The sequence below is a fragment of the Rissa tridactyla genome, chromosome 10 (assembly GCF_028500815.1).
Source record: "Rissa tridactyla isolate bRisTri1 chromosome 10, bRisTri1.patW.cur.20221130, whole genome shotgun sequence".
In the NCBI taxonomy this organism is placed as follows: Eukaryota; Metazoa; Chordata; class Aves; order Charadriiformes; family Laridae; genus Rissa; species Rissa tridactyla.
In genome coordinates this window covers 14338949-14359316 of record NC_071475.1, presented here as the reverse complement: position 1 = coordinate 14359316, position 20368 = coordinate 14338949, and the positions used below count along the sequence as shown (strand labels likewise).

At 44.0% G+C, this 20368-nt stretch overlaps 1 protein-coding gene across 2 annotated transcripts; it reads right to left on the bottom strand.

Annotated features, from left to right (window-relative positions):
* Positions 1-752: 752 nt before the first annotated feature.
* Positions 753-19730, bottom strand: LRRN1 (leucine rich repeat neuronal 1). Of its 2 annotated transcripts, none has more exons than XM_054216281.1 (2): positions 19589-19730; positions 753-3135 (listed from the first exon to the last, which is right to left on the bottom strand). In XM_054216281.1, exon 2 carries the CDS (start codon positions 2901-2903, stop codon positions 753-755), a length of 2151 nt encoding a protein of 716 aa, XP_054072256.1. In that variant the 5' UTR covers positions 2904-3135; positions 19589-19730. The 2 variants fall into 2 exon arrangements, with proteins under 2 accessions (XP_054072256.1, XP_054072257.1); XM_054216282.1 differs by lacking the exon at positions 19589-19730 and adding an exon at positions 17227-17308.
* Positions 19731-20368: the final 638 nt, after the last annotated feature.

Sequence of the window (20368 nt, the reverse complement as noted above, 5' to 3'; positions counted from 1 at the left end):
ATTATAGCTCTGCTTTCATTAAACACCATGTGTTGGTGATTTAAACACAACAAAACTAGTATTCTGCAAAAGTGTCTACTAAATATAATAAAAAGAATAAGAGAACAATTAACATTTAGTCTGTTACATTAAAAAATTGGATGTACATGTTCCTATTGCCTGTTAGCTTTACCTAAGCCTTTTCAACTACTCCAAAAATAAAAAAGGAAAAAAGAAAACTCGTTGTTCAAAGTCAAAAACATTCGAAGCAGTTGATACAACATTACGGTACAGTCAACTAACATCATTCAAGGTCTCCTTTTCTCAGCGTGCGAGTCCTCAGCCCAGCGTTACCAACCCAGTTCCGTGCCGGTTCAAACCCGGGTGTTAGCTCTGCGAGACACCGCACTCTACTCATGGCTTCGGAGGAACGGGGTTGTGCTACTTTTGAATCCCAGGGGATCCCCAGCCTCTCATTAATCTTATTCAGCACTGTAGTTAGAACAGCATTAAGTTTAGCACAATAACTAAAAAAAAGGAAGAAGAAAAAAAAAAAAAGGAAAAAAAGAAATTGGAAGCTAGGTGAAGCTGCCATTTGTGTCAAACAATTGCGATACGCTATACTAAAAAATTCTGAAATATCCACCTGTCCTCACCGCTCTGCCACAAACTAGCAAAGTCAAAAATACAAAAGTCTTCAACTTCTCATTTTTGCAGAATAAAGCAAAAAAGTCTTTGTGCTCCTTACTACCAGAAGCAAAATATCCTCTGAGTTACCACATGTAATAGCTTCTGGATGTGTCGACTTGGGTTGGCTTGGTCTCTGCAGAACCATCCTTGTCTTTGTCACTGTCACCTTCCCAGAGATTAATTAGTGGAGGGTAGAGCTCATTCAGTGGGATAGAAGAGGTCTTTTGCATATATTTTTTCAATGAGTGGTGGTAGTTTTTTCTCTTAAATCTTTTTGCGATATAAACAGAAATGGAGGCGAGGCTAATGACGGCAAACATGGATCCCATCACTGCTGCGAGGGCAGTGCTGGTTTCTTGGTCTGAAATATCTAGCGCAAAAGCTGCGTTTTTTGTTGTAACGTTAACGCAGGACTTCTGTGTTTGCTGATGGATATTGGAGACGGTTAGACACACTTCGTAATCTGTAGATGGTTGTAAATGCGTGAGGTTATATTCATGTACATCAACCGGGACCCTGGCAGTGTACGTAATGTGAGGGTTGTCAATCTTCATAGTGGCCGATGACCATTTTAAATTGGAAGTCATGACGTTGGAATTAACTTTCCAAGAAACTAAGATGGAATGTGATTCAGCTTGCTTAACATAGATTTTCAGAACCTGGGTACCATCCAGAAGCGTTCCGTTCACCCGGATAGTAGCAACCCTCGTGTCAGCCCCTTCTATGTTTTGGGCAACGCAGGTGTATCTCCCAGAGTCTTCAACCTGGATGTTAGAGATTTCCAAGGTACCTTCGCTGCTCAGCTTGTATTTATCAGAGAGACTTTCAACAGTTACTTTATTGCCCAGAGGAGTGACCCAGTAAATTTCTGGCTCAGGTTCTGCCATGGCCCGACAATCTAAAAACACCGTCATGCCGACGTCCAAGTTTAAGTGATTTGGAAAGGTCTCATGAGAGATCATTGGAAGACATTGTTCGTTTGAATCCTGTATTAAGACTTCCTTCACCTGCTGTCCTCTGTATTCTGGAGGCATAGCACAAAACATGGATAGAGGTTCCATGAAACGGATATTGGTTTTGTTGGAGTTGATCCAGTGAATGACACAGTCGCACCTGAGCGGGTTACTGTGGATACTGATCTCACGCAGGTTTGGAAGGGATTCCACGGTCTTTTGGTAGACTGCATTCAAGGCATTGTTGTTCAGCATCAAGCTCTCCAGGGCAGGAACGTTGCGAAATGCCAAACGATGAATGTAAGACAGCTTTGGATTGTTGGTGGCTTCAAGCTTTGTAAGTTCGGGTAGGTTGTCCAGCGCGTACCTATCAACAGAAACGAGTTCTCCCATATTATTGATTCCAAGCTCTTTCAATCTGAGCATGTTTTTAAAATCACCTTCTTGAATTTTATGAATTGGATTTTTGTTGAGATCCAGGAATTTTAAATTTGGAACTTTCTCAAGTGCAAGCTGAGGGACTTTTACCAACTTGTTGTCATAGAAGGAAAGACTTTCAAGACTATCCAGGCCTACCAAGGCGTTGCCAGGAATGTCTGTGAGATACATACCTGCCAAAACTAGACTCCTTAAATTTGAGAGCGGTTTGAAATTCATATCTAGTATTCCAATCACTGGATTTTCTCCAATCATGAGAATCTCTAAGTTAGGAGTAGAATCAAACCAGCGACTGTCAATAACCTTTAATTTGTTGGAGTTGAGATGTAATCTCAAAAGATTCTTCAGGCCGGAGAATGCATTTGCAGAAATGCTGCTGATCTGGTTGTGATTTATATATAGCTCCTGAAGGTTGCAAAGGTCTTGCAAGCAGTAGTCAGTCATCTCCGTTATCTGGTTTTCCTCCAGGTGCAAAGTAGTAAGTTGAGTGAGATTCGAGAGCCCCACATCTTTGATACTTGTGAAGTTATTTTGTGAAAAATCCAATTCTGTTAAATTAAAGAGCTGTTGGAGTTCATCTGTGGTCTTTGCAATGTTGTTGCTTTGTAACAGAAGGACTTGAGTGTCACTGGAAAGATTGCTGGGGATTTTTGTTAATCGAAGGTCATTGCAGTCAACTGTTGTGGCTTCCCTGTACGTTGACTGAGGTGTGAACCACGGCCTGATTTCACATACACAAAGCTGCGGACATTCGTTGCTCTGTATGGAAGACTCAGTTAATGAATTCATTAGCAATTCTAGCACCAACTGGCAAACAGTTAAAACAACTCTGAGCTTCGCCATCCTGGGCAGCTAGTGAGCTCAGCTCCCTAGCCCCTCAGAACAACAGCAGATCGAGAGGGTAATTTGTTATCAGGCAGAAAATGGAAAGTTGAAAGTTTAAGGTGAAAGGCTTGGACATCCAGAAGGTGAAAGATGATTTTCTGAGTTTAGAGAAGACAAGAAACGCTCTGAAGGCTCTCAGTTGCTCCTCTGTGTTCCAGAATCTTCTGCAGATCAGCGTCTGCAGAGGTTCCTGAAAATAGATTAGGGTATATGTTATGCTCACCTCATATATAGTTCACATATTATTTATTTTCATCATACTTTGAAGAAAAATATCTGAAAACAATCATCATTTTAACATTCATCTCTCTTACGAAACCCCTGATCTGGTATAGTTAAGTTATGTAGGGTTTGGTACTCTCTTCTACTTAGGATTTACATGAGAAAACTCCCCGATAGTTCCCACGCTACCATAACAATGTATGCAATCATCTGAAAATAAAACTTTCGGATATCTTTCAGTTTTACTCTGCGATATTTGTTTAAATGGCTTGAGAAATGCTAAAGATTGATCAGAGCGAAATCCGGCTGGGAGCCGGGGTGCCAGAGCGGCCCCCGAGGCTCAGGTTCCGGGAGTGTGGAATTAAGGCTCAGGAAGATGTTGGTTTATAAGTTTCAAGCTAAATGCATACGAACTTTGCCAAAATTCATCTGAGTTAATCAAATCGGTTCCAGATAACAGCTTAGATTTAATCCAGCTAAGCACCAAACAATAACAGTAAATTCGATTAAATGTTCTGTCCTTTTTTTAGCTTTGTACTACATTGTCCGTCATACGTGAACTGTTCCCCAAAATTCCAAATTACTGTGTAAACCACACAACTTCTGTCTTTTTATCCTGAAGTTATTCATGCGAGAGTATGTTTAAAATAACCCAACAGTGCCCAGCGTACCTCAGAAAATCTGCTGTGTCGTGGGTCTTTAAACATGTATTCAAGGAAAATCTAAGCTCTTAGTAAAATTGTGCTCGCTCTTACTTTATTGTTATCTGCAAACCTGTCTATTAGGACTGCTGTAAAAAGTACGGGTACAGTTTTGAGAGTTTGTGTCTGTGTAAAAATGTGCAATCTGGGGCCCGTGCAGTTCAATACAGCGGCTGCGCGTGCTCCAGCACGGAGGGGCGTCGAGTCGGTGATGCTGATTTTCTCCAGCGTGTGGTTGTGGAGGCGATTTCCCATTCCCAGCTCTATTCCTCCTGGCTCGCTGGGCACACCGCAATTGGTGGATAATTCCCAGGGAAGGTTGAACAGGTTAGTGCCCATGTTCAGCAAGCTTTGAATGAAACACAAAGCGTACGCGAGCAAGGCACGTGGCCAATCTGAATAAGGGTTGAAAGAGCAGACCTCGTGAAATTCGAGGCGACACTGTAAATCTCATGCTCTAATGACCGCACTTGAGGCTTCTCAAACAAAAGTTTTGTCTTTCTCTGTATATCCACAAAATAATCCAGTTGTGCTATACCTGAGACAGAGTACATTACAATGATAACCTGTAATAGCAGAACGCAGGAAAGAGCATCTTTTTCAATTAGAACGGAGTGAAACCTCAACCTAGTGAAAGGCCACAAAAGGTATTACTATATAAAATAGAACTACATACAGCTTTGAAAAATAGTTTTAAAATAGTCATCTGGATAACAGTGACAGGAATGCCATTTATGTAACGGTTTTACTTCAAAATCTGATCAGCATATTAAATAATAAAATTACAGTATTTTATTTCAGATTATGCTATCCTGCGATAAGTAGAACACACCAAATAGCATTTTTATTTTGGTGTGCTGTTATTTGTCCTGCGGTTGTGTTTTGGAGGAAGGGAGAGAGGGGTGTTTGACCCTGGGGAGTAAGATTTTCTTTCTGGTGTCTGAGACTTGAATGAGAGCTGAGGAGATCGTGCTGAAGGGGAAAAAAACAGATGTAGAACAAACATCCCTTCTCAAATAACTTTCAACTGGTGGAAGAACTGAGTAAGACACTAACTGCGTTAAAAAAAAAATAATCCTAATGGCACGGTAATAGTATGGAATATATTAACACAGAGTGTTGAGGAGGCCACCATTCACTGAGTTACGCTGACTTTAACGGCTGCTTCTCTCAGTGGCTGACCCAAACTAGACAGTTCGAGGAATACTGACGACATCTGAAGTTTAATTGATTCAATTCCAGATTTTTCAGATTATAGTGTTTGCCAGTTAATAACGCAGGCAGTGATTTCACCCAGTAGCGATGTTCGGCAGGTACTGGAGGTGCCTAGAGCTGCTGCTCCAGGCGGGCTGTCGCCTTGGCAGGGACATGTGGTGGTCCAGCTTGGCAGCCTGGGCTCCATGGCCATGTCTGGGGACAGCAACCTGCACCAGGCCAGGTGCCACTACCAGGGGCAATATTGCTCCAAACAGTCCCGCCTTCGGAGCCTGTAACTTCTTTTCTAAGCAGAGGAAGAGAAAGAAGTCCATGCCTTATAAAGCTGTGGGCCCTAATGACGGTTTAGTACCGAGTTAGCTCTCATGTGGCTACAGGAATCGCGTCATGCTTTAAAAATGAAACTGCCTGAAAAAGACTTCAAAGCATCTTTTAAAATATGTCGCAGCACATCTAGATTTTGAAAAAAAATTGAATTTGATCCTTCCTTTGTGGAATATTTATATTCTCTTACTTGCACGTTACATTTATTGTTCATCCTGGGTAAGAAGGCATTTCTGGTTTTATTGAATAGAGTCCTGGGTTTATGATCACTGTAGACATACGATTTTACAAGTTACTAGTGACACTTTCTCTTCTCTAGCTATTTTCTACTGCAAATGGATTTAATTTTCTTTAACTGGGAAATGTTCTTTAGAAATGACCTGCACATTACTGTCTCCAATCTCCCCCAGCCCAGGGCAGCTTGGATGAAGCTATAAATGAAAATCCAGTGTAATCAAAAGTGAATTCGGATAGGCTGCAGACGCCCCGGCCCCTTCCGGTGCCGTGCTTACGGGGACGGCAGCCCAGAGGCCACAGCACGAGGGAAAAGCCAAGTCATGGACTTCTGCTTTAGCTGCTGCTTAAGCTATAAAACCCCATCCGTCGCGCTGATAAAAACTGAAGCGGCAGCCGTTAACAATGAAAAAGTGCACTGCAAGGTTTTGTATAACTAAATACCAACGGCTGCTTTTGCTCTGCAGTTTGTATCTCTGTATATGATATGCTTCACCGTCCCGGCCCTCATGCTCCTAAGAAGAAGGTGCCAGCTCTCTGAGCAGTCACCCACAGCCGTCCCTTTCCCCCTGGATGTCCCAGCTTTCCAGTCTTCGCAGCATTGGCAGGACTGGTCCCAGACACCTCTGTGACACTCAGTGTCCAAAGGAATAAAATAGCACAGTGTTTTTCACTGGAAGACTGTATTTCTCAAATGTTAGGACTTCAGAACCTGACATGAGTCTATCTAGAATTATAATAGCACCTTTCCGAATAAGAACTAGGCAAGATATGTATGTAGGAAATCTTTCTTTTTTTTTGGTGGATAAGTTGGAGGACAACCAGGTTTTGAAACTAAAATCTGTGACAGAATGCGGTTCCAAATAGCCACCGATGGATACTCACCAAGCCCATATGGATAAACCAGGGATGGCTCCTGGGAAAGTTCCCAGCTCTCACTGGAGTCAGTGAGACGGAATTGAGCAGAATTTAGGGGTCAGTGTGTGTCCCTTCCCTGCTGGACACCGCAGCATTTTACCCACCGAGATCCCTTTTGTGTTAACTTGTTCTTTTTCTCATACAAAACTACTCCTGTGTTGCCGGTAGCTGAGTGCAGCCCAAGGCACAGACGGGTCAGGGGATGGGTTCAAAAGGTTCTGGCTTCTGGCGGCCAGGGAGCGTTTCCTAAAGAAACACCAGTTGTAGAACAGGGGCAGAGCAGTGGCTCTGGGCTTTTTGGATTAAGGAAGAATATCGGTCCTCAAAACCTCCCTTAGGACAGAGTCATATCACAAAAAAAAATATTTTTTTTTCCCCTGAAAATGGTATTTGATATGGGTGATGTGATTGCTGGCACTTCTTTTAATTTTGTGTTAAAAATTTCTTTTAAAAATACTGGGTAGGGAAACGTTCCCTAAAAGGTAAGGGGGTATAATACCTTTCTTTTGGGAGCTACTGAGTGTGTAAAGGATAGCTTTTAGCATTCTCTGCCTTCCCCCTCATTTATTATATTTCTATTTTCTAGTGTACTAAACCGCTACCACAGTCATAAGAGCTGTTAACTTGATATCAACAGAAATAATGGTTAATTTTATGAGAGAGATATAGAGGGAATTATTTTACTAGGGGCTAAATAAATGCATTTTCCATAGCACGTCTCAGTACCTACTGCGTTAAGAAACCACATTTTTGTCAGCAGACTGGGCTATTGGCGTGTTCACGTTTCTTGCAGACAGAAACGTGAGCATCGTTCCTGCCTCTTCCATCTTGGAAATTCAGTGTGGAGGGTTTGTCTGGGGCTTCCCTTTCTGGCTAGGTTGCGAAAACTGCTTAATATTGGTTATTTATTTGGCCCAAGAAATCATAGTGGGGGAGGATATTTGGTTATGGAGCAGAAGATCCTTCATCTCATCTGTGGGGTGGAAGGAGGTGTGTGCTGGCAGCCGTAGCCTTCTCATGGTTGTTTGAGTTTGTCTGGTTGTGCAGGTGATCCGAAGAAAAAGTACGTTTAAGTCCATAATGCAGTAAAGAGGAGACTATGAAGGGACAATTGTGAAATGAACTGTTCGTAAAAAATGTTCATAGTTAACTTGCTAACTAGAAAAAATAGATTTTAAACATTTTCCCTTGGTAATAGGAAGACAAAATGTTGTCGCTTTTGTGACAACTGTATTAATGGTCACTATTAAAAATTGATGAAAAAATAAACATTATAGTTTGCACATGGATATTTGGATGTCTGATACTACCACAGAAAATCTTCTCTCTCCACAGTTAAGTGCTTCATTCTTGCAAAATTTCTTTTCTATTGCAAGGAGACTCAGTACAGGTTTTGGTTGGCAGCCATATAAACTAAATGTGCCTCGGTAAAAGTCTGAGGGATCAGATACACGAAGAAAATTACCTTGGGCTAAGACAAGCAATTTATTTTGCACTTGCTGTGAGCCAGAAGCACATACTGATCCCCAGCACCTTCCCGACTCTCCACAGAAACATTTTCATATATTGAGCCTAAGTAACGGAGCTAGTCTTTCGGAAAATTGTCTGTTATGCTAATGTTCTGCTAATGACTTGTGCAGCTTTCTTGTTTCTTCCTCATCATCGTTTGGGAAACTACTGCCATATAAACACTCTCCGTCATCAGGCAGTTCAGGAAAACTTGTCCTGGGCTGCTGCCTCCTGGATTCAGGTGGGTCCCAGCACCCATGCCCAGGGATCCAGAGCCTGCTGCAATGACCAGTAGTGACAAGGCGTAGGAACTGGTCAGACTCCAGCTAGAACATGGTGAGCAGAAAAACCAAATTCAGACTGGGATCAAAACAAGAGAGTTACTCCATAGTCAGGGAAAGGAAGAGCCTGTTCAGACAGAGGACACTGAAAGAGGTTGGCTTGGTTGGTCTGGCAAAGATGTAGCCTGAAGAACTGCTTAGGCTAGAAGTTGGAGATGAACTGGCCCATAGTGAGCTGAGGTTGAGTTCATTATGGTCAGGTTAAGACAGTTTGACAAGTTTAAGGAAAGGATATTGTATGTTGGAGGTGACAAGGGACATGTCTTGCTTTGAGCTTCAGCAGGGCCTTTGCAGTGCTGCAGCCACCCCTTTTCTGTAGAGAAGAACTGAGCTGTTGGTGCCGTACTGCAGGTGGACAATAACCTTTGGTGGTGCTTAGGGGAGAGAGAGGCACTAAAGTAAAGAAAGCACAACACAAAACCTGCCCTGAAACGTTGTGTTACTAAAATCGGGGCTCACTGCAGTCAAGAGCATCAACGACCTTGTACATCCCAGAGACAGAGGCTGGACTTCACTTTAACAACCAGGGTATTTACAGCTAACCTACGGAATGGGCACCTTTCCCAGGAATCAAATTTACAAGTGCAATCCTGTCTATTTAGAAAAATATTGAGGAATCAAGCCTGATGGTAAGCCTTTTATACTGAGGCTTTGAAAGTCTCCAATGTCATCAGGAAATAAGCTATTTACAAGCCTGAGTTGTATAAAATACAGAAAAGTCAAGCTGAAAATGATGTGAGTCAGCTGAAAGAGCATACCAAAATCTGAACGTGGGAGCTTGTTATTAAAAGCAAAGACAAAAACAATGGCCTACAGGACGTGTAATAATGGTATGAAAGCTTCAAAACACATCCTCGGGGTTTTATAATATTTAAGGTTTGGGGTTTTTTTTTCCCTGCAAACAATGCCTACTTTTCCTTCTTGTCTGTACACACATTCCATCAAAATAAAGTCAGTGTTTAATTTTAGGGAAAGCTCTGGCGAGAAGGCAATTTGCTGTATTTCAGGACAACCTTAGCACGCTTTATCTGTGTTCTTTTGAAAAATACTAGTCTTATCTCCACCGAAGAAATGCAAAGAGCATCCTATTCATAATGCCTGCACTGCAGAAACAGCATATTAAATCTTGAAAATTTGTAATTTATTGGGGTTTATTCTTTAGGCTTGTATATCTGATACAATGTTTTTCATTAAAATATTGGAGTAAATTTGCAGGAGAGAGAAAAATTCTTTTCATTCATACTCTGATGTGGAGTACAAGGTGGTAGATACCACGCAGAGCACAGCTACGGTACAGTGATGGCCCAGGAAATCAGCCATGGAATTGCAACCCAGCTTCTGTCATCTGTTTGAAAATCTCTTGCAAATTACCATTAACAAGTCGTATTAGAAACATCAGGAATAATAAGTGCTTTCTAAACAGCGGGTTGTCAAATTATATAGTCTGTTTGGTTTTTTCTTTCCTAAAGAAAAAAACTCATAAAACCATTTAAAAGCCTTGAAAACCTGAAAGGCAAGATGTGTTTGTACCATAGTAACATTCTTACATTAGAAACTCAAATTATTATCTACTTTCTTACTATGTTTGTTTTAATGAAATAAATTAATCTTGGGACAATATAGGCCATTCTTTTGTTGCCACGACTCCAGTTTTCATGCCCTGCTACGCAGGATGGGCCCCTGTTCAATATGAAGGCAGTAGTAAAAGCTTTTATTTCGTTTGATAGAGAAGAATCATGTCTGTGATTATTATCTTCATTCCACACAATTACCAGATAAAATTATTTGACTAAATTAGCTTTCCTGACAGTCAACCAAGTAACTTCCGCTGTCGGGTTAAAAGCCAGTTTCATGAGACCTTCCGTGCAGCGCTTCCCTTCTGCATTGATGGGGGACAAACCGCTGGTGAAACTCTTCCATTTCCACCTGTACACGCTGTAATGCTTTCACAGCCTTCTGGGTATTTTAAATGCAAGGGAGAATTTAAACCTAATTGGTTTTAGCTTGTACAGTGTCTAAAATTTATGGAGCATCACTAATTTTGGAAGATCTGTTCCAACTATTTTTTGCATTTAGTGTATCTGCAGGCTGAAGAATGAAAGAGGTCCAAGACTAGAGAAATACTGCTTTGTCTTCCAGTCATATTTAAAGAACAGAAATAGAATTCAGTCTTGGCATACTTGGGATCTCAGAAGCACATGGAAGGATCTGAACATCTCGTTACCTTGGGGGCACCTGCCTCATGAGGATTTCATACTGGAACAACTCGGATATCTCTGCTTCTTACTATCTATCAAAATCGATACAGTTCAAATAAAAATTAAAAAAGAGAAATAGCTTTAAAAAAATGAACAAGGGCATTAAGAGATTGGGACGGATTTTGGTTTTTGGTTTTTCACAACTCTGAGAGCCGAGGCAGCTCGGCTAGTGGAAGTGAAGTGTTAATAATGATGAAGGAAGGAGCACATGAGAAATATATTTAACCACGAGAAATATGGATGCCAGAACTCCACAGGATTTTCCTAAAGCAACAGAAAATCCTCTTCCTCTCTTTTTGCTGACTGGCTTTCTGGCAGTGTGACTGTTTTGCTTCCTACACAGTTCTAGCTCGAACTCCAGTTTTCTGAGTCATTGAGGATCCCCCACAGTTGGGAAAGACCCCGGCGTGTCAGTAGTTGTTACTACCATAAAGGATGCCAAAAAATCCTGTGCTAGAAATGGTAGCCAATAAATAAAACCTGAAATGAGTCAGTATATATTTGTGAAATCCACATAATAGCACTGGCTGTAGGAAATGTATAAGACTTTTTATTAAAAAATTATATGTATGCATGTGTATGTATGTATATGTAATAAGCCAGCCATCTATAGCTTCAACTGTTTAAGCAAGAAAAAAGGGAGTTCTTTTTCTGGTCCTTGTTACACTCTACTTTGATAATTCCATTTCCTGAGGCTGTACTATGTGTTTAGTTTTCAATTATTAGTGATTAAGTATTGAACTGTATTTTACTGTTAGCCTACATCTATATCTACATAGTTTATACCTGTAGTGTGCGTACACAGACTTCAGCCCTTAGAACAAAAGAGACTTATTGATTTTTTTCCTAGGAGTTACATGCTTGCAAGATCAAATTTTCCATTTCTGAGCTATATTTACCTGTAAATGTTAATAAAACCATATATTAATTGACCAGTATGGAGACACCTTACTGTTCACTCAAGGCTGTGAACATACTGACAACAAAATAAATGGATTTGTCATGGGAGGTGCTGAGATCTAATATAAAGGCTGTTAGCACCAAGACAAGATTTGGAAGTCAACCAAGTTGAGATGGGACAGAAGTAATTCCATTAAGTGGCCACAGATTTGGGTTTTGGTACTACTCTGAAGTCAGGCTCTACTCTGATCTAAGAAAAAAGGTATTTTCTCTCCAGTTAGATAGCTGTATTACATGACCCTTCCCTCCTTTTCACAAGTCTTTCCGCACTTTTGAATGGGCTTCTATGTGAAGTTTTTTCATTTTTCTGAAGACATCCTTCTTCTCTTCACAAGTGATAACCCAACATACCATTACACTGTACTGAGAAAATACATGTTTTATGGAGTGTATCTTTTCCGTCATTATTGCATCCCAAAATTGCTTAAGTAGTATTGCGTGGAACATAGAGCAGGTCCTCTGCCTTGTCATCAGGAAAGGAAGGCTGAGTCAACTGAGAATGGTGAAAATGTTAATAGCCTATGTTCAGCTATTTCTCTTAGTCTCAAAATTTAGGTGATACTTGAGATAAACTTTGTTTCATACAGAAAACAGCTCACAATCTTGCTTTGAGAAGTTCATGAGATGAAGAGAGAGAGAGAAGTCATATTTCATGAATTTGTGTGTTTAAGAATAGACCTATAACTTGTTCCTTCAGCTTTAGTTCTCAGTCTTGTCATGGCAAAGTCAGCAGTTTTTCCACAGATGGGTTTATTTCATAAGTGCTTGCAAAATATAGAGGTACTAAAATTGCTGCCTATTGCAGAAAAGATAGGAGAAGTTATTTCTCTCAAAATTTTAAGTTATTGATGCTTTATAGATAAAGTCTTTAGCTAATTAAGGCCATTCATTCAGGCACAGTAGTGTTTAATTTGTATATACAAGACTTATTTCACTTAAAGGGTGCAGAAAGATAAAGGAAAACGTATTTGCCAATGAATTTATAAAGAACACTTGTCTGGTTTTACTCGGTGCCTTATACTATGATAAAACCATTTCAAAGACCCGTTTTCAAGCAGCTATTTAAAAACTTTTCCTTTTGCAACTGGTTCACTCAACTGCTTCTTCTTCTATGGGTAAAATCAGTTGGTTTTGCAATGCATTTACAAGTCACTGCGATGCCTATTATGAATGGTTATCTCCGTAACTATCAATATTTATTTATCTTAAAGTGATGGATCATTTGTAATTTAAAAATTTAGCAAGGCCAATCAGTAGCTTATCTGCATCCTAGTAACTACACGCAGCACAAGGTATGCATTTACTAGGTATCTTTGGACTTGATTAATCAAATAAATCATATAATGCATGAAATAACAGAAATTGCAAGATTCACTATATCAATGATAAACACTTTCAAATTACAGAAAGACAATCCAAGCTTTGATTGATATTTTATAAAAAAATTAAATGCTATTGTACCAAATTTTAGACGAGCTCAATAAGTCTCTCCAAATAACTTTTATGCCTTTCTTAGACGTTCCTTAGTCTGATTCTTCACCATGTTGCTGACCCACCCCTGAAAGTTACAGCAAACCCAGGCTTGGTCCAAGCACACCAAGTCCATTGGACTGTGGACAACCGCGGGAGCCGGGAGTGCCCGGGGAGCTGAGCTGGCGTCGCGTCTCCTGGAGGCAGAGGGACCCTGTGCAGGGCTCATCGTGCTGCTGCAATTGGGAGTTAGCAAGGGGTTTAGTGTGAATCCAATTTTTACATAAAGACAAACTCGAAAGATTGCATTTTGCTTGATGACTCAAGTTATATTGACTATACAAAAGTAGTTACATAACAAATAAGATTAGGCATTGAGGAGTATATATATATAGAATCATAACATGGCTTGGATTGGAAGGGACCTTTGAAGTCCATCTAATCTGACCCTCTGCCATGAGCAGGGGCATCTTCAAGTAGACGAGGTTGCTCAAAGCCCCATCCAACCTGGCCTTGAATGTTTCCAGGGATGGGGCATTCACCGCCTCTCTGGGCAACCTGGGCCAGGGTCTCACCACCCTCAGCATAACAAATTTCTTCTTTATATCTAGTCGAAATCTTCCCTCTTTTAGTTTAAAGCCATCCCTCCTTGTCTTATCGCAACAGGCCCTGCTAAGAAGTCTGTCCCCATCTTTCCTGTAGGCCCCCTTTAAGTACTGGAAGGCCACAATAAGGTCTCAGTGGAGCCTCCAGGCTGAACAACCCCAGCCTCCAGTACAGAGGAGGAACCCAGGAAACATTTCCCATGAACTGAAACAGCCCCTAGTCTTCTCCAAACTATTAACGTTATCTTTAAAACCCGACTGATAAAATAAGGACTAGTGACCTCTGGTGAAATACTCCAGTGAAAGGCACAAAGACAGCAGTTACAGCGATGGAGATCTGGGTTAACGGCATTGTCAGTGGTGGAGTTTCTCCAGGTTTGAAAGGTATTTACTGAACACAGGGGAATCTGATTTTGGTCTTAGCCTTAACCTTATAATGTCTTTGGTATTGAATATGTGTATATGAAACCAGAACTTGGTATTTCTAGAAGATAATATTCGATAGACACACAAGGAGTGTCACACGGACACACCAGACACATCCTCACAAAAGCCTGCTCTGTCCCAGTGTCAGCTCTGCCATTTTCAGCCCTGCCCTTGACTTTCAGACCTCCTGCTCGTCCACAAAAGCAACCCTTTTGTGATGAAGCAAGTCACCCCCAGCTGATGATGCTGGTCTCAGAAGTGGGATGTGCCCGGCCAGGCCTGGGGGCCCGCTGGGACCTCCCTGCCGGTGGTCGCGGGTGAAACAGGGCTGCACTGTCCAGCTGGGGCTCAGGCTGCCGGCAGGACAGGGAAGCGATGGCTCCCACCCACCACGGTGGAGGAACAAGCTGGTGGGGTAGATCCTGCTCTAGTCCTGCTCCTGGAACAGCACGGCATGAAGAGCAGCACCCACCCTGCCACCTGCCTGGGGTTTGGCTCACTGCGAATGCAAGAAGAGCCCTCTCCACACAAGCCGCCGGTGCGTTACCCACCCCAGCTCCTCCCCAGCTTCATGGGACGTCGCTGGGGGCAGGCGAGGGGCTGGACCTCCCCGAGCCGATGGTGGGAGCAGCCGCAGGGTCCCTGCGTTCACTAAGGACAGAGTGACCGGTGAGAGGCAAACCCAGCCAGATACCTTCAGGGGGCTTGGCTTCAAGAAGCAGTTGGGACTCTGCTCTAATCAAAGCTGACAGATGAATAAATTGCTGGATTCACCAGAGTTCGTTATATTAAATACCTGGAAATGAGTTGCTGACAGTCCCTAACATTTCTAAATAAACCCCATAAGTAATCTTTGTCTCCAGTGTTAAACGGACTGCTTCGGTTTGTGAAGTGGAGGGGGAAAATACTGTCCTGTGTCACCACAGAGGGCTAAAGGGCGGCACCTTCAGAGGGAAAGTTATGTGGCAAGACCATCATACCCAATAAAATAAGGGAAAGAGCTGTTTCTCTACAGCGCTTTTATAACTGCTGCGCATTCTCAAGACAGCATCCTGTTAAATATTTCAAGACCGTTACTTACGATTGCTTTGCCCTGTCGTTCTTTAAGTTAAAAAGAAAAGAAAAAAGGAATAGGTATCTATTCCATCTCAAATACTTGATCTTTAGAAACTGTGCTGCAGGTAAAAACCAGGTCCCGTCCTTTTGATAGTTCAGCCAGCTAGAAAGTCAAGAAAATATTGGCTTGTATCCCCAAATTAAGATCTTATCAATTAGAAAATGAAGCTATAAAAACATTTTGCGGTAGAATTCAAGAGCAGAGACTAATTCTCTTCCCACTGATGCCAAAGACTTCTGCCGTCTTCAACGGGAGGAGAATTAGGCCAATACAAAATAGGCCAATCCAGTATTGTCCTTCAGAGCCATATGTAGAAAAAAATGAAAGATAACATCTAAATAGCAACCCAAAATTTGAATGAAGTTGCAGGGCTTTGAGCAGCAACAAATAAGGGTATGCGGTTTAGAAGGACTTTAATCTGGGTACCTCTTAAACCTGTGTGGGGGCACGTGCCATTCCTGACCTTATGAAGTCCATTAGTGGAGGACTTAAATTACACTGCTACAGGAAAAGAATGAGACTGGAAAAAAAATAACTGACTAACTCAAGAAACAGTCTACTGAGGATGTGCTTATCAGAGTAGTCCTTTGATTTCTCTTGGCAGAATTTAAGCACTCTGAGGCTTAGAGAAACATCGTTATTTACTAGTTTATGACATACCAACAAACTCCGTTTCTAAGCCAACTCCCTGATTTCTTTACTCTTGCCCATCCTTCCTTCCATAGTGGGCACATGTTAATTGTAGAGGCAAAACCAAGTATGGGAGTATTTTTCAGTGTGCTTTCTTGGGTTCCTGCAGATGCTGCTGCCAGAGCAGGCTGGTGGGGGCTGGCTTCTCCTGCCCCCCAGGCCCCCCCCGGGCATTGCCAACCGCGTAACACAACCGGGAGAAAACGGTTTCAAGCTCAAAAGTTCTGTCTCGTGTAGACCTCACTGTGCTGCAACTTACTTTTAAGAAAGACGCGTTTTGTGTTTGCCATAGCATTTAAGGCCTGATCCTGCTAATTACCTCCCTGCTCTTGAGTGGAGCCTGGAATTTATGATTCCTGGGAGCATCCCACATCTCCCGGGGTGGCATTTCCAACTGGGAGAAGGCGCAAGAATCAGCTGTCGTGAGGCTGAGATGCGGGTTCCCCATCAATTAGCATTATATAAACAGAGAGAGGGAGAAAAGGATTTATGTGCTTCCAAAAACTTTACATAGATTTTCTTCAGTTCTGTGTCTACAAAATGTCTGCCAGGAAAAAATCTGGAGCTTGGCAGGATGAAGCCTCACACGTGTATTGTTCGTGTAACTATGGTAACCTACAAATGCCACCAGTGTTTCCATTTCATACACAAATGAGGGGACAGCTGTGGAGACCACATGTCTGCCAATGGAATAATATATGTGAACTAGGATGGCTTGGTCAGAAAATTACAGCTCATTTATATTAATCAGGGCTTCAAAGAACAGTCACCTCCATAGTTTAAAAGTGCGCAGTAGAAGAAAGTGATTTTTATTTCTGAAAATGTTTGGCTCTTCAGTAAAGATTTTCAGCATCATGCTACTTTTTGGGTTGAAAAAAAAATATAATAAATGCTGTTAACAGCCTGCTCTTCTATAAACATCACTTAACTTTTCGTCTTTGGTTTTGTCTTTTTCTGATACCTGATGCTAGTCTGAGCCTGACACAAAGCCTGACCTGGGACCACGCGTGCTCCAAGGCGTTCGCCTGGGGAAGCAGCAGTCCCAAAAGAGGCAGAAATAACATGGCATAGAGCTCTAACCCATCTATCAAAGTGAAACCCCCCTCTAACCCCCCCCCCTTTTTTTTTTTAATTCATTAATATCATTAACAGAAATAAAAGCTTCAAAACAATTCATACAAGAAATTAAAAAGAAAAAAATCAAAAGTTATTGTTTAAATAAACTTGGAGTTTATATCATCCCTAAAAACAACAAAAAATATCCGTAGACTCAACAATGCAAATAAATTACCTTTTCAGTAAATATTAAGCTATGCAAGCTGCAGTACGAGTAATACTTGACTGGGGTTATGATTCATCCAAGGTGCTTTAAGTGTCCCTAGAAAAAAAATAAAATAATGAAGAGCTGGTACCGCCGCCCACCTTGGCAGTGGCCAGATGCAGCAGGAATACGGCACGCCGATTAGCAAAAGTTTTCCCTGGCTTCTGCAGTGCCACGATACTGTATCGAAGTCAAACAAAAGGCTGCAGCATCTCCACCTCTGCGCGGGCTGCATCCTCCGCCACCGCGCCTCGCATCCCGGCGGCAATTAGCATTTCTTCAAATACCGGGGGGTTCTTAGTGTTTGCTTATGATACAATGACGAAAGCTTTAACCGATGCCTATTTAAATGATCGCATTTACTCCGCGGGGTTGGAATCGCGTGCACGCGTGACTGGTTTTAAACCAGGGCGTCCCAGCTTCCCAGCTGGATCCGTGCCTGAGCCCTGGTAAATCAGAATGAACAGAAGTTTCTTTTTGCAGCATAAGTTTGGATGCGCTCAGCATGAATATATTCATGGTAATTAAAAAAAAAAAACCAAAAAATTCTTTCACAGTTAACATTGAAAACTTTGTATCCTTTTATAATTTATACAACTTGATACAAAAACCTATTTCCTGTAATAATCAGTGTTATTATTCGTGTCTGTTCTAGATAAGTGGAAAATACTTTATAGTCATCACAGTCTATTGAAGTCCAAAATGCCTACTAGGATATATAGTTTTATAGGGACTACATAAAATTTTATTCTGGTAACTTTTAACTGTCAATGCAAAAGTTAAACTTCAGCTCTTGCAAAGCGCAGGTTTCACCCTTCAGGGCCGTGCTCTGACACACTGCCGCAGCGCAGGGGGACAGGGAGGGTGGCCGGGGGGAGGGGGGGACAGTGAGGGGGTACACAGGGTGACAGAGCCCACAGCCTGATCGGACATCACAAATGCGGTGCTCTTAGCTACTGTGTCACCTGGCAGGCTTCGCGCTTTGTTTCTTCTCTCTCTCAGTGTGCCTGTCTTTCACATGAATCTAAATCCCAACTCGCAAGAGTTTTGGCCGTACTTTGGTAGGACCTTCAGGCAGCAGTTGGGAGTGATGCCCTACGTGACTTTGGTCATTTGAAGCATCTGCAAGATCGCCTTGTGTACATCTAAATTACTCTCCATAAAAGGTTTATAGTCTTGTTCAGAAATACCGACTTCATTTTATAGGGGTCCTTTAAGTCTGTACGGAAAGGACTTAAAGGTTCACAAACTGTTTTTATCGAAGAGATTCATGACTTAGGAACTATCGCGCAGCTCCAGGACAAAACCATCAGCATCCTGTGCGCGATCTCCCGCTTTCGGACAATGTTATTTTCTGCTTTGAGTTTGATTCTGTTACTTCGCCTTCCATCGCCTGGTGGGGAAAACGCACCGAGCCGGCACTAAATAACTTAGGGAAGGATGGAAAATAGCAGGCCAACATCTGCTGCGGCCCTCCCGGTAAGACCGAGCACAATGCGAGCTCTCCCCCCGCTCCTCCAAAGGGGCTTCCCGAGGCGGGGGCGACCCCCCGGCCCCTCCGGCAGCCCCCACTGAGGGGGGGCCAGCGGGGCCGCCCGGGCGCTCGCCCTTTGTCCCGCTCCGCGCATCTTTGAGGCGACCGGTTTCCAAAAGTAAAATAATAATAAAAAAACCGAACAACCCAGCTCCCGGTGCAGACGGAGCCGCGGCCGGAGGCGGCTCCAGCCCCGCTCTCCGCCACTCGCCGGGCTGCGAACGCCACCGAACCGCAGTGCCGGGAGGTGCGAAGCGGCCGCGGCATCGCCCCGGCCCCGGGAGGAAGGTGGCGGGGGCGGGCGGCCCCGCTCACACTGCGCCTTTATGCCGCTTTCTGAAGGGCTATTGTTACACTGGAGCCTCCTTGTCTTTCCCCATTCCTGCGGGTGAATGGATGAGGCGAGACATCTGCCGGGATACGCTCCCATTCGCATGCAAATGGGAGGTCGGGGACGCTGGCAGCCCTGTCGCACAGGCGACACCGGCCCCGCTCCCCCCGCAGGTACGCGGCCACCCCCCCCCCCGCCCGCCCTCCTCCTCCTCCTTCCCCCGGGACACCGAGCCACGCGGTCCGCAAAAAACACCGATTCGCAGCAAAACTAAACCCGGGGGAAGGGGGAAAGCGGAGCGGCCGGAGAGCGATGCTGCAGCTCCGCGGAAAAACACCGCATCCTCCGTCCCCATCGCCGGAGCGCTCCCGGGGCGGTACGAACCCGCCGCCCGCAGGGAAAACCCGCTGGAACTTTGCCGGCAGGGCCCGGTTCCCTCCCCCGCGTAGCTCGAGGGAGGCACTTACCGGCTACCGGCGGCTCTCCCCCGGGGACTGCCCTTCGCGGCGCATCCGCGGATCCCACCGCGGTAGCGAATAACGGGATTGAGTCCTTCTTCCCTTTCCTTCCTCCGGGAAAGGGGGGAGCAGCGGCGGCGGAGGGATGCGGTGCCGGCATCCACCGCCCGCTCTGTGCCGCCCGCCGGCGCGCACCTGGGTAGGCGCCGCCGGTCAGCTGACGGGCTGCGCTCCCATTGGCTGCCCAGGCACCATCTGCGCGGGGCGTGGTCGGGGGGCGTGGCTTGGGAGGGCGTGGCGGGGGCGTCCGCCCCCGCCTCGCCCTCCCAAGCCACGCCCCCCGACCACGCCCCGCGGAGGGCGGTGCAGCTTCCTGCTTGCCCATGGATCCATCATTAGGTTTCAGAGTTAACAGCTCCCGGAAGATCAGCTGTTCATAGACTCACAGAATGGTTTGGGTTGGAAGGGACCTTAAAGCCCACCCAGTGCCACCCCCTGCCCTGGGCAGGGACACCTCCCACCAGACCAGGCTGCTCCAAGCCCCGTCCAACCTGGCCTTGAACCCCTCCGGGGATGGGGCAGCCACAGCTTCTCTGGGCAACCTGGGCCAGGGGCTCACCACCCTCATTTTAAAAAATTCCTTCCTGAGATCTCATCTAAATCTCCCCTCTTCCAGTTTAAAACCATTCCCCCTTGTCCTGTGGCTCCCCTCCCTGATCCAGAGTCCCTCCCCAGCTTTCCTGGAGCCCCTTTAGTGACTGGAAGGGGTTCTAAGGTCTCCGTGGAGCC